General features: G+C 42.3%; 1 protein-coding gene across 3 annotated transcripts in view; it reads right to left on the bottom strand.

Annotated features, from left to right (window-relative positions):
- TTLL11 (tubulin tyrosine ligase like 11) overlaps nucleotides 1-15200 on the bottom strand; it is a 302560-nt gene that overhangs the window by 243431 nt on the left and 43929 nt on the right. For 2 of the 3 annotated variants that reach the window (XM_003407494.4, XM_023544971.2), the window contains exon 2: nucleotides 3653-3749. In XM_003407494.4, coding sequence (XP_003407542.3) covers nucleotides 3653-3749 — 97 coding nt within the window. Of the gene's footprint in view, nucleotides 1-3652; nucleotides 3750-15200 lie in introns of those variants that run through there. The other variant, XM_064291493.1, reaches the window with a different exon arrangement.

Raw genomic sequence — 15200 nt, 5'->3', positions numbered from 1 at the left:
AACTGAAAACTGACAGTACAGGTAGTCCCCAACTCATGACGGGGCTCTGTTCTGATGACTGCGTCATTAAGTCTGTTCTGATGTAAGTCGAATACCTCATTTTTTTTTGTTTTTGTTATCATTGCCTTTTATTATCAATATCTTTATAAATACAGCAGTGATTTGAACATCTATCTGCAAGTGAACACCTGAGAATGATAACATCAGCAAATTACACACTGTAACATTGTATGCAGTATATATTACTAACAAAGTGGTTCATCATAACTCCAATACATTGCAAATCAGGGACTACCTGTACTGGACTTTCTTAAACAGACCTGTTGCCGTCAAGTCATCCTGATTCATAGGGACCCTAAACAACAGAGTAGAACTGCTCCATAGGGTTTCCAAGACTAATCTTTCCCCTACTGAGTAGCTGGTGGGTTTGAACTGCCAACCTTTCGATTAGCAGCCAAGCACTGAACCACTGTGCCACCAGGGCTCCTTTTTCTTAAAGCAAAGCCATGTCTAGATCAGATTACTTTCACAGAAACTCTTAATTCATCAGTTAAGATATAATAACGTATCTTGAAGAAGGAAGTTGCCTGTAGAAAAGTGACTAAAATCTAACATGCTGACACAACAAAATAAATCACTTCCGTATATGCATTTTTTTTTATGCATATCCAAAAGTTCTCAGTTTATTCAGCATGTAGTGTTTATATTTTTTGGCACATCCACTAGCACTCACTCTGAGTAATATAAAATGCATATGAAATGCAGTTTTAGAAATCATGGAATATATTGGAGACAGAAGATAAGCTCCGGCACGAACTGGACCCCAAGGACAGACTGGTCTTTAATTGCTGAGGACTGCTGTCTTTCACAGGGGAGTGGGTGTGGCAGCACTGTTCCTCCACCTCGAGCTTCAAGAGCTTGCGTTATCATTAGAGCTAATTAACTGCTTCTTATATTTTTTACCCAAAACCAAAAAACCAAACCCAGTGCTGTCAAGTCAATTCTGACTCATAGCCACCCTATAGGACAGAGTAGAACTGCCCCATAGAGTTTCCAAGGAGCGCCTGGCAGATTTGAACTGCCGACCCTTTGGTTAGCAGCTGTAGCACTCAACCACTGCACCACCAGGGTTTCCAACTGCTGCTAGTAAAGTGGAAAATTATATGTTCCAGTCATGTGCACGTGGAATATGGGATGGGCCAAACTTGCTTCTTTGGAATGAATATTCTTTGAACACCCTTAATGAAACTAGTCCTTTGGGGTAATTTTTTCCATATTTGTAATTTGTGTTCCAAATGTAGACCCATAGCTACTTCTTTTTTCCTACTCTCAGCTATTAGATGAGGCATGAGCAAAAGGGGAAAAGGTAAATGAAACCTCATCTGATGATTCATGTCTAAGGAGCTCTGTCCTCATTCATAGGGTTGTTCCCTTCCAAATCATGTTTTCCCGGTATCCCAATAAGTCCTTTTAGTGGCCATCAAAAAGTCCCATTTCTTTTTTTTTAGCAGTGAGACAGAGAAAATAGCAGCTATTCCATTAGACTAGTGTGCAAGAACCCTTGTTGCAAGAATCGTTCTTGTTCTCTAACAAAACCTTTGCTCCTTCTCCAAGGACAGATCAGACCTTGTGTTAACTCTCTAGCTCTGTTCCCCTGAAAATCAGTAAAGCTGGAATGTCAGCTGTGTTACTAGAAAACAAAGCATATGATTAAAATGATCCCTGATTGGTAAATTAGATAAGTACCTGGGAAGACATAGCTCTAGGCTTTTCTGAGTGTGGTAATTTTTGTAAGTTAGCATGACCTTTGCAGAGACCCTGGAAGCTATGCCATGAGGTAATTACAAGAGATATCGGCTCCTTGGGGCTTCTGAAGCAAGGCATATCCACATCTACCAATGTGGATTTTGTCTTCTTACGCCTGAACTTTCACTTGTGGGGCCAGAGACTAGCCCCTGGAACTGTTGCAAAAACTCTCATTGAAGAAAAATGTTTGACATTGACAGGCTGGAAAGCTACGTTTCCTGCCCTACAGCCTTCTACGTGAATCTGAGCCAAGTATGGTAGAGGCAGGGACTGTGAGTCTGAATACTTAGTTGAAAATTCCCTAGTGGGTGTGGCATCACTGTTGGGTGCCATTGAGTGAATTCCAACTCATAGTGACCCTATATGACAGAATAAAACCATCCCATACAGTTTCCTAGGCTGTAATCTTTGCAGGAACAGATTGTCAGGTCTTTTCTCCCACAGAACCGCTGGTGGGTTCAAACCGCTGACCTTTTCAGTTAGCAGCTGAGCACTTAACCATTGCACTACCAGGGCTCCTTATGGCCTCACTAGCCAGTAAATAATGTACGGATATTGGGTTTTTTGAGAGATGTTTTCTTAAAGACATGGGGTAGAATACCAAAGGAAAAGAATAAACTGATTCGCCCTTTAAAATAAGCATAAATGATATAATGCTAAGGGAAAACAACTTATGTTCAGGTAACCACACTCTGATTACAAAACTGCAGCCACGTAAAAATGATAAATAAACATGGTTAAGGTTTGGGAGGAAATAGAAGATACTCACTTTTTTTTTTTGTTAAATTAAGAGTGGGATTTGGGTGATGGTCTTTTAAAAAATTATTCATTATTGTATTATTATACGGTTTGTGCAATACATTAAAAATGTGTAATACATTAACAATTTTGAAAATAAGTGGAAGATCCTTTGGCTGTGATCACACCCAGCGTGGCCTAATGTTCCCTTCTCCCTAAGCACTCTCACTACTCTTACCCTCTTTAGTTAGCCATCAAAAATAATGAAAACAGTGATCATAGCAGAAGGAGGTGGTAGATATTAAGAAAATAAAAAGGTGTGTGAGGAGAGTGGGAGTGGAGTGAGGGGATATCTTAAAGTGTTGGCTATGACACTTTTCTGGCACTAAGAGTCCTCCATGTAGGGTAAGTCTTACTGAGGTAATGGATGCAGATAAATGGCTGAGGCTGCCTGCAGCCGATAGTACTTAGGGACTGGTGTCTCTAAATACGGTACTTAAAAGGCAGCTGATCCTCCATTTCTTGATATATTCCCAGAATTTTAGTGCTTCTGTTTCTTGAAAATTATTCCAGTAAATGTTTTAATTTTTTCACTTTGAGAATACAGCCCCCACATTATACTCCCATATCACTCCTATGGAGCCCTGGTGGTACAGTGGTTAAGAACTTGGCTGCTAACAAAAAGACTGGCAGTTCAAATGCACCAGTCACTCTTTGGAAACCTTATGGGGTAGTTCTGCTCTTTCCTCTAGGATAGCTATGAGTTGGAATTGACTCAGTGGCAATGGGTTTGACTTTTTTTTTTTTAATCACGCCTACAACCTGAAAGGTAAAAATCATGCTTTTACACCAGTGGAATTAGACCAGGCAAGTCCGTCATTTTATGTTTTTGAACCTCCAATCTTTAAACCCTTAGTGGTGTAAGTCCTGATTATCTCTGAGTTAACTTCCCTCCCAAGGTAGCTGCCCAGCCGCAGAGTGTAGGCAGCAATTCCCAATTAAGAGCCCTCAAGTTTGATCTCTAAATGCTGTCATGTTTTTATAGAAGAGTGTGCTCTGAGACTCAGCCATAGAAATATTTTTAAGTGTCAGCAATAACAGCAGATACCTGGGAACTTGTTCACTTGACCAGAGAATATGTCACTGTCATGAAATGAAACTCCGTGCCAGTAAATATCACAAGGTAAGCGTCGGCCAAATGGGAACTAGAAGGAAGAGAAGAAAATGCAATTAATAATAATAAGAAGAAGAGCAGCTACTATAATATCTATTATGTACAAATTCCTGGCATCCTGGTATACATCTTGGTATTTTAATTATCAAAATAAGCACATGAGGTAGGTGATATTTTTTCCCATTTTACAGATGAAGAAACTGATTCAGACAGGTTAAGTAAATTGCTGAGTCACAACCACTATGAGTGGCAGTTATGATTCTATGTGACAGGCACCGTATTCGTGGTTTTTACAGGCACCATTTCACTTGAATCCTCATAACTACCCTATAAAACACTTTTCCCATTTTACAGATGAGAAAAGGGCTGAGAGAGGCAATTTAACTTGTCCAAGGTAAGGAGGGGAATCAGGATTTGAATCCATGTCTTTCTGAATCCCAAGCCCATATTTCCCCTTCTCTGAAAATCACAGCCCTCAATCCAGGCCTGGCACAGAATAAAGACTGTTTGAATGAATAAGTGAACAGACCAGGAGTGGTCATCTGTCTCAAGATGACATAACCAGGCCCTGTCTTCCAGGAATTTGGAACTCAGAGATGCCAGGGGGGCTCGCTGGCCCTGGAACTGGAAGTGCTTGGCTGCATGCAGAGAGAAGCAAAGGCAGCCAGTCTGCTGAGAGAGAAGAAAGGAGCAGGTGCAGAGAGCAATGTTGCGCTAGGAGACCATGTGGCCCTGAAGACATGGACTGAGTCACCTCAGTCACTGAACGCCTCTAGGCCCTAGTCCCAGACCCTCCCGAGCAGGCTGGGAGGGTCTTGGATTTTGCAAGATAGCCTTGTATCCTTAGAATGTTGTTGTGGTTGTGTGCCGTTGAGTCTACTCTGACTCAGTGACCCTATAGGACAGAGTAGAACCGCCCCATAGCATTTCCTAGGCTGTAATCTTTACCAGAGAAGATCACCAAGTCTTTTCTCATGCAGAGCGGCTGGCGGATTTGAACCACTGACCTTTCAGTTAGCAGCCCGGCACTTAACCATTGCATTGCCAGGGCTCCCAATCTTCAGAATACATCCCCACTTTTGCCCAAGCTATTGAGTTTCAATTATGTGCAACCAGAAAATCCCTCACTGAGACAAAAGGTCCTGCTCTTTGTACTATATCCTGCTGCCTCTCAAAGTTATCAACAAGTTCCACATTTACACCACAGATTTTTTTTAAATCTGTAACTCAAGTGACCTTGTTAAGGGGAAAAAATGCAGATATGTTAATTCATATTTAAACCTTGCTTATTAAAAGTCCAAATGAAGAGAAATGTCAACGCACTAAATAAAATAACTCAATTTTCCTGTTCTAAGACAGAAAATCAGTTAATCAGAAATTTTATCCACTCCAAGTTGAGGGGGCTAAGTTCCAATGGAAGAACACCGCATTACTGATGAACTGGTGGTGACTCAGTGCTTTCCAACCATTCCAAATTAAAATGAAGTCAAACAGAATCAAGCCCTCTAAATCATTTACGTTATTTCAAAGCTGGGCCAATATGAGGCATATGTTACACACTGTATCAGCATTAACAACTTCTATTTATAATTTATAGCATTTTACTTATTTTCATTGCATCCAGTGGGTTGTAAGTTATTAATTTGATAGCTGTAATTACAAAGAGATACAACATACGTTATTTTCTTCCAGCTATTAATACTAATATAGAGAAGGGGAAAATAACTAGAAGTACGTTCCCTAAAAAGCAGGGTACTAAGATCCAGGCGACTTTGCTGCCCACAATGTAGGAACAATACTTGTTCTATGTCAGTGTTCCTCTCAAACAACCTGATGACTTATCACACTTATTGATACCCTTAAGAATACCAAATCAACCCTCCATTCAGGGGTTCCTTTGGCCCATTCAGTTTTGAGAACTACCAGTTTTTTCACTTATCCACTCACTAAAAAATTATTAGGCACCAGGCAATGTGCTAGGTGCTGGGACACAGGCAAACACAATTTTAAATAGGTCCCAGGACTTCATAATCCTACCTATTTTTAAGCTCTTTTTACAAGCCATCTGCTTAAGCCCCCTGAGGCTAAGGGGCCATCTGTGGCTCAACTCTGAGCTCTCTGCAGCCTGGGATGCTGCTCAGATTTTCATGGGGCAATTGAAATTTGACAAATGGTTCTCAGATACGCCATCCTCCATTTTTCTCAAGGTCAGCACCATCTTCCCAGTTCCCTAGATTCTAAATCTGGAATTCCTCTTCCTTTTTCTTTTCTTCAATGCCTTTTGGAATAAGCACTGGATTTTGGGGTCAGAGGACCTGAAAGTTCTAGACTTGTCTCTGAATATGAGATCTTAGGCAACCAACTGAAGCCTCAATGTCCTTGTTAGACTGAGATGAGAAAACATGGCCAGATAGCAATGGTGTTATAGACCGACTTGCATCCCCCCAAAATGTGTGTCAACTTGGCTAGGCCATGATTCCCAGATTTGTGTTTTTGTCCACCACTTTGTGATCTGATGTGATTATCCTAAAAAAAAAAAAAAAAAAAGTACGTATTGTAAATCCTAACCTCTATGATGTTAATGAGGCAGGATTAGAGCCAGTTATGTTAATGAGGCAAGACTCAATCTACAGGATTAGGTTGTATCTTGAGTCAATCCCTTTTGAGATATAAAAGAAAGAATCAAGCAGAGAGGAGAAAGGGACCTCCTACCACCAAGAAGGATGAGCCAGGAACAAAGCATACCCTTTGGGCCCAAGGTCTCTGCAATGAGAAGCTCCTAGACCAGGGGAAGATTGGTGACAAGGACCTTCCCCAGAGATGAAAGAGAAAGAAAGCCTTCCCCTGGAGCTGGTACCCTGAATTTGGACTCCCAGCCTGTTAAACTGTGAGAGAATAAATTTCACTTTGTTAAAGCAATCCATTTCTGGTACTTCTGTTATAGCAGCGCAAGATAACTAAGACAAATGGGAACCAAACAAGATCATAGAAATGAAAATGCTTTGCACTCTCCACAGCACAATACAAATCTGAGTTAAAGCCTTAGTTTATTTGCTCATAAAGTGTTGATTAAGAACCTATTACATGGCACAATGCCTCTCAGTTGCTAAAGATACAATGGGGACATGTCTGCCTTCACGAAGTATATAGCCCGTTGGGGAAAAAGAGTTTAATCAAATAGTCATTCAAATGTATCACTGGAAACCATGGTAATGGCTATGAAAGGAAGCACAGAGAACAATGAGAGCATAGGGTAACCCAATCACATTTGAGGAGTCAGAGAAAGCCACCCTGAGTCAGATGACAGTTTCAGTTTATGCATGTTGTCCTGGTGTTAGGTGAGTAGTACCCTTTTCCCTCTCAAATGAAGAGGAACTTAGTGAACAGGCTGAGAAAGAGGCACCAGAGAAACAGAAGATGCCCAGGAGAGTGTGTGCTGTAAAAGACAAGAAGAAAAGTGTCTCAAGACAAAGGGGGTGGTGAACAGTGTGAAAAGTGGCTGAGAGGTCAAGTAAGATGAGAACTGAAGACTGCCCGTTAGATATAATGGCATGGAGTGCTTCATAACCACTTCGGCACACAACAATCACCTTCTTGATCCCTCTAGCACTTACTATGCTTATTATAATTTGTCTATACAATTATTTCATTATTTCATATGAGCATTTATCCCTCATAATACTATAGATTTCTAGGGTTGTGAACAATTTGACATGCTTGTCTCTCAGGGTTTCCAGTGGTGTCTAACCTGGTCCTAGGTCCACAAGAAAATTAGCCTTACTCCTGTAAGTCACCCATGATACCTCCTCCCTCCTCAATATGCAACTGGTCATCAAGTCCTCTGTTTTAGCTCCTAAATTTAAAAACAACAACAACAAAAAAAAAACCTTCCTCTCCTTCTTTAATCCCTACTGTCAATGCTTTATTTCAGGACCTTATCTCTCACCTGGAAGGGGACTACGCCAACCCTTCCTCTCACTCCCTGCTTCCAGGGTCTCCCCTTCTAGTCTACCCAACACCCAGAAGCCAGAGGGATTAAAAAAAAAAAAAAAACAGAAAAAAACACAGCTCTGACCATGTGCTTACGTAACGGATTGAATTATGTCCCCCCAAAAAATGTGTTATCAACTTGGTTAGGCCATGATTCCAGTACTCTGTGGTTGTCTTCCATTTTGTGATTGTAATTTTATGTTAAGAGGATTAGGGTGGGATTGTAACACCACCCTTACTCAGGTCACCTCCCTGATCCAATATGAAGGGAGTTTCCCTGGGGTGTGGCCTGTACCACCTTTTATCTCTCAAAGAATAAAAGGAAAGGGAAGCAAGCAGAGAGTTGGGGGACCTCTTACCACCAAGAAAGCAGCACCAGGAGCAGAGGGTGTCCTTCGGACCTGGGGTCCCTGTGCCTGAGAAACTCCTCGGCCATGAGAAAATCGAGGACAAAGACTTTCTTCCAGAGCGGACAGAGAAGAAAGCCTTCCCCTGGAGCTGACACCTTGAATTGGGACTTTTAGCCTACTTTATTGTGAGGAAATAAATTTCTCTTTGTTAAAGCCATCTACTTGTGGTATTTCTGTTATGGCAGCACTAGATGACTAAGACAGAATTTGGTACCAAGACAGTGGGGTGCTGCCCTAGCAGATACCTAAAATGTGGAAGCAGTTTTTGAAACTGTGAATGGATAGAGGAGCAACAGCGGCAGAGGGCCAGCAGCAGCAGAGAAGCAGCAGCAGCAGAGAAGCAGCAGCAGCAGAGAATCACCAGCAGCAGAACCAGGAGACCAGCGAGAAACAGCGCAGGAGCCAACCCACGGAGTAAGAGAGCTGAGTGCCTGTGTACAGGAGGCTTCCTGGCAGAGTGGGGTGCCTCCGGGCACTTACAGGTGGAGCTAGGCTTTCCGACCCATGGAACCAGAGAGCTGACTGCCTATGTGCAGGAGGCTTCCTGGCGGAGCGGTGTGCTTCTGGGTACTATCGGTGGAGCTACAGAGCTTTGGAACACTTGCCCCAGCAGGGCAGATGCAGGCATGAGGCCCAAAGAACCAAGAGTCCAAGAAACCAGGAAACAGAAGTTGAATAGACAAGGAACACAAGAAGCTGAGCTGCCTCAGTCTCAAAAGGTACGGCCAGGACCTCAGGGGCTTCAAAGGGTGGAACCATGGCCTCTGGTGTTTCTAAGAGTTGCCACTCAGATGGTTGCGGAAAATGGTGCGCCTAAAACCAAGGGAGCAGAGTTGCTGTCCCAGTAGGCCTGGATGGCGGGGTTGAAGCCCAGGACCTAGGGGCCTTCACTCAGGATCCAGAGAGTGTGACCAATACCTAGAGTCTGGAGGGCAGGGATATTGTGTAAATTGTCTCAGAGAACAGGGGATTATTTTCAAAGCTTTGAGGGCCAATGTGATTTGTTCTGCTGGCTTGCTTGGTGCCTGTTATGCCTTCTTTTCCTCCCAGTTTCTCCCATTTGTAATGGAAATGTCTAGCTTGTGCCTGTTCTGCTATTGTACCCTTGGAAGCAGATAACTTGTATTCTAGATTTCACAGATGAAGAGGAATTTTTGGATTTTAAACTTGGAGTTAAGACTTTTGCTATGATATGATGGGGTGAATATATTTTGCGTGTTACAAGGATGCGATTTTGGGGGGGCCCAAGGTTTTTTTTTTTTTTTAAGGGTGGAATGTCATGGATCGAATTATGTCCCCCCGAAAAAATGCATGTATCAACTTGGTTAGGCCATGATTCCCAGTATTCTGTGGTTGTCTTCCATTTTGTGATTGTAATTTTATGTTAAGAGGATTAGGGTGGGATTGTAACACCACCCTTACTCAGGTCACCTCCCCATCCAAAGTAAAGGAAGTGTCCCTGGCGTGTGGCCTGTACCATCTTTTATCTCTCAAGAGATAAAAGGAAAGGGAAACAAGCAGAAAGTTGGGGGATCTCATACCACCAAGAAAGCAGCACCAGGAGCAGAGGGCATCCTTCAGACCTGGGGTCCCTGCACCTGAGAAGCTCCTTGACCATGAGAAGATTGAGGACAAGGACCTTCCTCCAGAGCTGAAAGAGAAAGAAAGCCTTCCTCTGGAGCTGACGCCTTGAATTTGGACTTTTAGCCTACTTTACTGTGAGGAAATAAATTTCTCTTTGTTAAAGCCGTCCACTTGTGGTATTTCTGTTATGGCAGCACTGGATGACTAAGACAGCTTATAACTCTTCAATATCTTCCCATGAACCACAAGATCAAATCTAAGCTCCAAGTCTGACCTGAGAGACCCTTCACACCTTTGTGAACCCAAAATCCTTTTGGCCCTTGCCTAGAAAGACTAAAACAAACCTGCAAAATAGCCAGGCTCAAACAAGAACTGAAGCCATTAAATGTCCTTTGAGCCTATCTGTGCTTAAGGAACTGACGGTGGGGTCCTTCTTCTAATGGCCCAAAGAGCAAGTTCAAACTCCCCTGGGGATTCTGCAAAATGAAATTTCACAGTGAATGCTGATGAAAGCACAACTCACATTTCTGTCCTCTGTGAATGATTTTTTTCATAAAGCTTTTTCATGAACAGAAAACCTTTCAAGTGACTGGGCATAAAAGTGGCAAATAAGCTTTGATGAGGGCAAGCATACGTATAAAGCATCTACAGGGAGAAATGGCCAAAACTGCTGCCTTCACTTGAGGGGCCCAAAGCACTCATGGGGAACACAAGGAAGGTGCAGAGGCCAGAGCACCAAGCCTGGACTAAGAAAAGCCTGACTCAAGCTCTGCCCCACCACACTCTACCCAGAGACTTGACACTGTGACTTCATCCCTTTAAGCCTCAGTAGTTCATCTACAAATGAGGACAACAGCAGCTAAAAAAAACCTGTCTACCTCCCAGGGCTGTTATATGGACTAAGGTAATACATGGGAAAGCACTTTGTAAACAGTAAATTGCTGTTCATATAAGACAGGTTACTATTTTTAATGTCCAAGAAAATCACCGTAATAAGTAACTGCAATTTAAAAAGAAGCCAACCAAATATCGAGCAGCATTAGGATAGTTCTTGAATAAGGATACCACAGTGTACCTGCACTTGAGAAACCTTCTGCGATGCCCCAGGCAGGGTTAATAGATTTCTCTCCAAGGCTCCCTCCACACTCTGTCGGTGCCTGCAGTACAGCCATTACCTTGTAGGATATTTATGTTTACATGATTGCCTCTTCCACCAGACGGAATGAAAATTGCTTCAAGGGTTGAGACATTTTATTCTTCTTTCCAACCTCCCTCACACCTATCCATCTGTGGTAGGCAGCCTCTAAGATGGTCTCCAACGATTCCAGCCTCCTGGAATTCATTGTGTGATCCCCTTCCATACTGTGACAGTTGTCATAGGGTTAGTTTGTGTGACCAATAACATACAGCTAAAGTGATGGTATGTCAATTCCAGCATTATGTTATAAAAACACTGTAGTTTTTGTCTTGGGTTCTCTCTCTCTCTCTCACACACACACACACGCACATGCACACACACATACATGGCTTTGGGGAAAGCTATGAAGAGGCCTGGAAGTCCCTGGGTAGCATAAGCAGTTAAGCACTCGACTACTAAACAGAAGGTTAGTGGTTTGAACCCACCCACGTGTGCTTTGGAAAAAAGGCCTGGCAATCTACTTCTGAAGTTCACAGCCTTGAAAACCCTTTGGAGAACAGTTCTACTCTGCAACATATGGGGTCATCATGAGTTGGAACTGCCTCAACAGCAACAGGTATGGGTTTGTGTGGTTTTTTTTTGTAAGAGCCCCACATGGTAAGGGATCAAAGCCTCCTGCCAATAACCATGTAAGCGAGCTTGGAAGTAGATCTTTCAGCCCCATTCAAATATTCAGAGACTACAGCCGTGGCCAAAAGCTTGACTATACCCACATGAGAGACCTTGAGCCAGAACTACCCAGCTAAGGTGCTCCCAGGTCCCTAACCCTCAAAAGCTGTGTGAGATAATAAATATCTATTGTTTTACGCTGCTAAATTTTGGGGAGCTTTGTTTTTTTTTTTGTTACATAGCAGTAGATAACTAATATACCATTTCAGCCTTAGAACAGGGTCAGAGAAAAGAAAGCATTCTGAGAATGAAGGAATTTAAGACTAATAATATATCATAATATAATAAATATAACAATTACTATTTATTGAGCACTTAACTATGTGCCAGATATTTTATATGTATGATGGCACAACAGTTAAGTGCTCAGCTGCTAACCAAAAGGTCAGAGGTTTGAACTCACCAGCAACTCTGCTGAGAAAAAGACTTGATCTGTTCCCAGAAATATCACAGTCTAGGAAACCCTATGGAGCAGTTCTACTCTGTCCTATAGTGTTGCTGTGAGCTGGAGTTGACTAGACAGCAAACAACAACAAGCAGCTATTTTACAGATGAAAAAATACAATCCCATTGTTAATAAGCAAAACCAGAATTTGAAGCCAAGTTGGTCTATCTCCAAATACTGTGCTCTTTCAACTCAACTAAGCAGGATGGATGGATAGATGGATTAATCCATGAAAAAACAGATGAGGACATACAGAACACGGTTGTGGTTACCACTTCAAGGAAAAATGTAGCACGGAGAAGTCCAGAGGCCAGTTAAGACAAGGAAAGGCCTGGGCAATTATCCTTTAAGGATGAGCTAAAAATGTAGCCCTCCTCTCTTCAGTCGTGAAAGCAAGCTAAGACTGTGGAAATCTATCAAAATCTGAAGGGTGTAGCCAGAGGGAACAGTTTTATCTGGCAAATGTGAGCATACCAAAAGAAGGTGAACCCCTTTCAAGCATTCAGCAGGGAAACCAGCTCACTCTTCTTATTGTTCACATCTCAGCTGATGGTAAACTCTCCTCCCAGACAGATGAGAAAAGTCAAGCACCCAACTGAGGGGCCCCAGAGATTCTAGGCTCCCTCCTGCCTGTGGGAAATGAGGCTGATAAAAAAAGGCCTCCCAAGGCTGGGAGGGACCAGCTGGCTTCCTAATCTCAGTGTCTTTGGATGATGTTGGGGAGGAAGCTCACTTATGGAGCTCTAAGCCTGTTTTCACAGTGGGAACAATAATGCCAACTTGATAAGGTTATTACAGGAGTACTAATGCATGTGAACCATCTAGCACTGTGATTTGCACAAAAAGCTTGGCACACAGTGGGTGTTCAAAAAATGCTGGCTTCCTTCTTCTCTTCCATTCTTTCCCATCACCCTTCACCCGATACCTACTGACAGATCAGACCTTTAAAAAAAAAAAAACCTCCATCTCTCTACTGCTTAAAGGCCTTGGGGAGTGTTTTCAAGGATTAGCCTAAGGTTAAATGCGCACGAGGTAAAATCAGGGTATCTAAAGCCATATAGGATAATACTAGGTATGCACCTAACCTCTGGGGAAAGCCTACTCTTGTAGAAAAGCTCCTTGCCTTGAGTGCAAGAGCCTAGATTGAAATCTCAGCCCTGCCAACCACTACGCACCTTGATTTCGTCATCCAAGAAAGATGACTAACAAGTCCTTCTTCATAGGTGCTGTTGTAAAGATTAAAAATAACTCCAGAGCTGAAAGAATATTGTGAAGTGCCTGCCACATAGTAGGAGCTAAATTAGTCAAATTAGAGAATATTGACAGCAAGCCTCCTGGATCATTCCTCCTCTAATTGAGGATGGTCCTCCATAAATTCTTCTCTGGAAAAACAGTAGTGAATCAAAAATAGCTCTAGTGCTCCAGGAATTCAGGAGCCAGGCTGGGAGTACAGGCAGATGCATAAACAGATATGCAAATTAAGTGCAGTGTGTTGTTGTTTGGTGCTGTGGAGTTGGCTCAAACTCATAGTGACCCTATGTACAACACTGTCCAGTCCTGAGCCATCTTCACAATCGCTGTTATGCTTGAGTCCATTGTTCCAGCCACTGTGTCAATCCATCTCATTGAGGGTCTTCCTCTTTTTTGCTGACCCTCTACTCCACCAAGCGTGACGTCCTTCTTCAGGGACTGGTTCCTCCTGATAACATGTCCAAAGTACGTGAGACGAAGTCTCGCCATTCTCACCTCTAAGGAACATTCTGGCTGCCCTTTTTCCAGGACAGATTTGTTCATTCTTCCGGCAGTCCAAGGCATATTCAATATTCTTCTTCACCATAGTTTGAATTATCAAAAAGCATCAATTTTTCTTTGGTCTTCCTTATTCATTACCCAGCTTTCAAATGCATATAAGGCAATTGAAAACACCATGGCTTGGGTCAGGAGCCCCTATAATACTCAAAGTGACATCTTTGCTTTTTCATACTTTAAAGAGGCCTTTTTGCAGCAGATTTGTCCAATGCAATACCTTATTTGATTTGTCTTACTGCTGCTTTCATGGCCGTTGACTGTGGATCCAAGTAAAATGAAATCCTTGACAACTTCAATATTTTCTCTGTTTATCATGATGTTGCTTACTGGTCCAGTTGTAAGGATTCTTGTTTTCTTTATGTTGAGGTGAAATCCATACTGAAGTCTTTGATATTCATCAGCAAGCGCTTCAAGTCCTCTTCACTTTAAGCAGGCTAGGTTGTATCATCTGATATCGAAGGTTGTTAATGAGTCTTCCTCCAACCCTGTTGCCGCTTTCTTTTCATATAGTCCAGCTTCTTGGATTACTTACTCAGCATACAGACTGAATAAGTATGGTGAAAGGATACAACCCTGACGCACACATTTCCTGACTTTAAACCACACACTATCCTCTTGTTCTGTCCAAATGACTGCCATTTGGTCTATGTGCAGGTTCCTCATGAGCACAATTAAGTGTTCTGGAATTCCCATTCTTCACAACGTTATCCATAATTTATTATGATCCACACAGTTGAATGCCTTTACATAGTCAATAAAACACAGGTAATCATCTTTCTGGTATTCTCTGCTTTCAGCCAGGATCCATCTGACATCAGCGATGATATCCCTCATTTCCAGTCTTCTGAATCCAGCTTGAACTTCTGGCAGTTTCCTGTTGATGCTTTGTTGTAACTGCTTTTGAATGATCTTTAGCAAAATTTTACTTGTGTGTGATATTAATGATACTGTTCGATTATTTCCACATTCTATTGTATCGCCTTTCTTTGGAATGGGCACAAATATGGATCTCTTCCAGGAAGCTGACTTTCAAATTTCTTGACATAGATGAACGAGCACCTCCAGTGTTGCATCCATTTGTTGAAATATCTCAATTGGTAGTCCATCAATTCCTGGAGCCTTGTTTTTTGCCATTCCCTTCAGTGCAGCTTGGACTTCTTCCCTCAGTACCATCAGTTCTCGATCATATGCTACCTCCTGAAATGGTTGAACATTGACCAATTCTTTTTGGTACAGTAACTCTGTATTCCTTCCATCTTCTTTTGATGCTTCATGTGTCATTCAACATTTTCCCCCACAGAATCTTTCAATATTGCAACTCGAGGCTTGAATTTTTTCTTCAGTTTTTTCAGCTTGAGAAATGCTTAGCGTGTCCTT

This window comes from Loxodonta africana, chromosome 9, assembly GCF_030014295.1.
Source record: "Loxodonta africana isolate mLoxAfr1 chromosome 9, mLoxAfr1.hap2, whole genome shotgun sequence".
Classification (NCBI taxonomy): Eukaryota; Metazoa; Chordata; class Mammalia; order Proboscidea; family Elephantidae; genus Loxodonta; species Loxodonta africana.
Note: the sequence above shows the minus strand (reverse complement) of the source record. Positions and strands in the feature narration are given on the sequence as shown.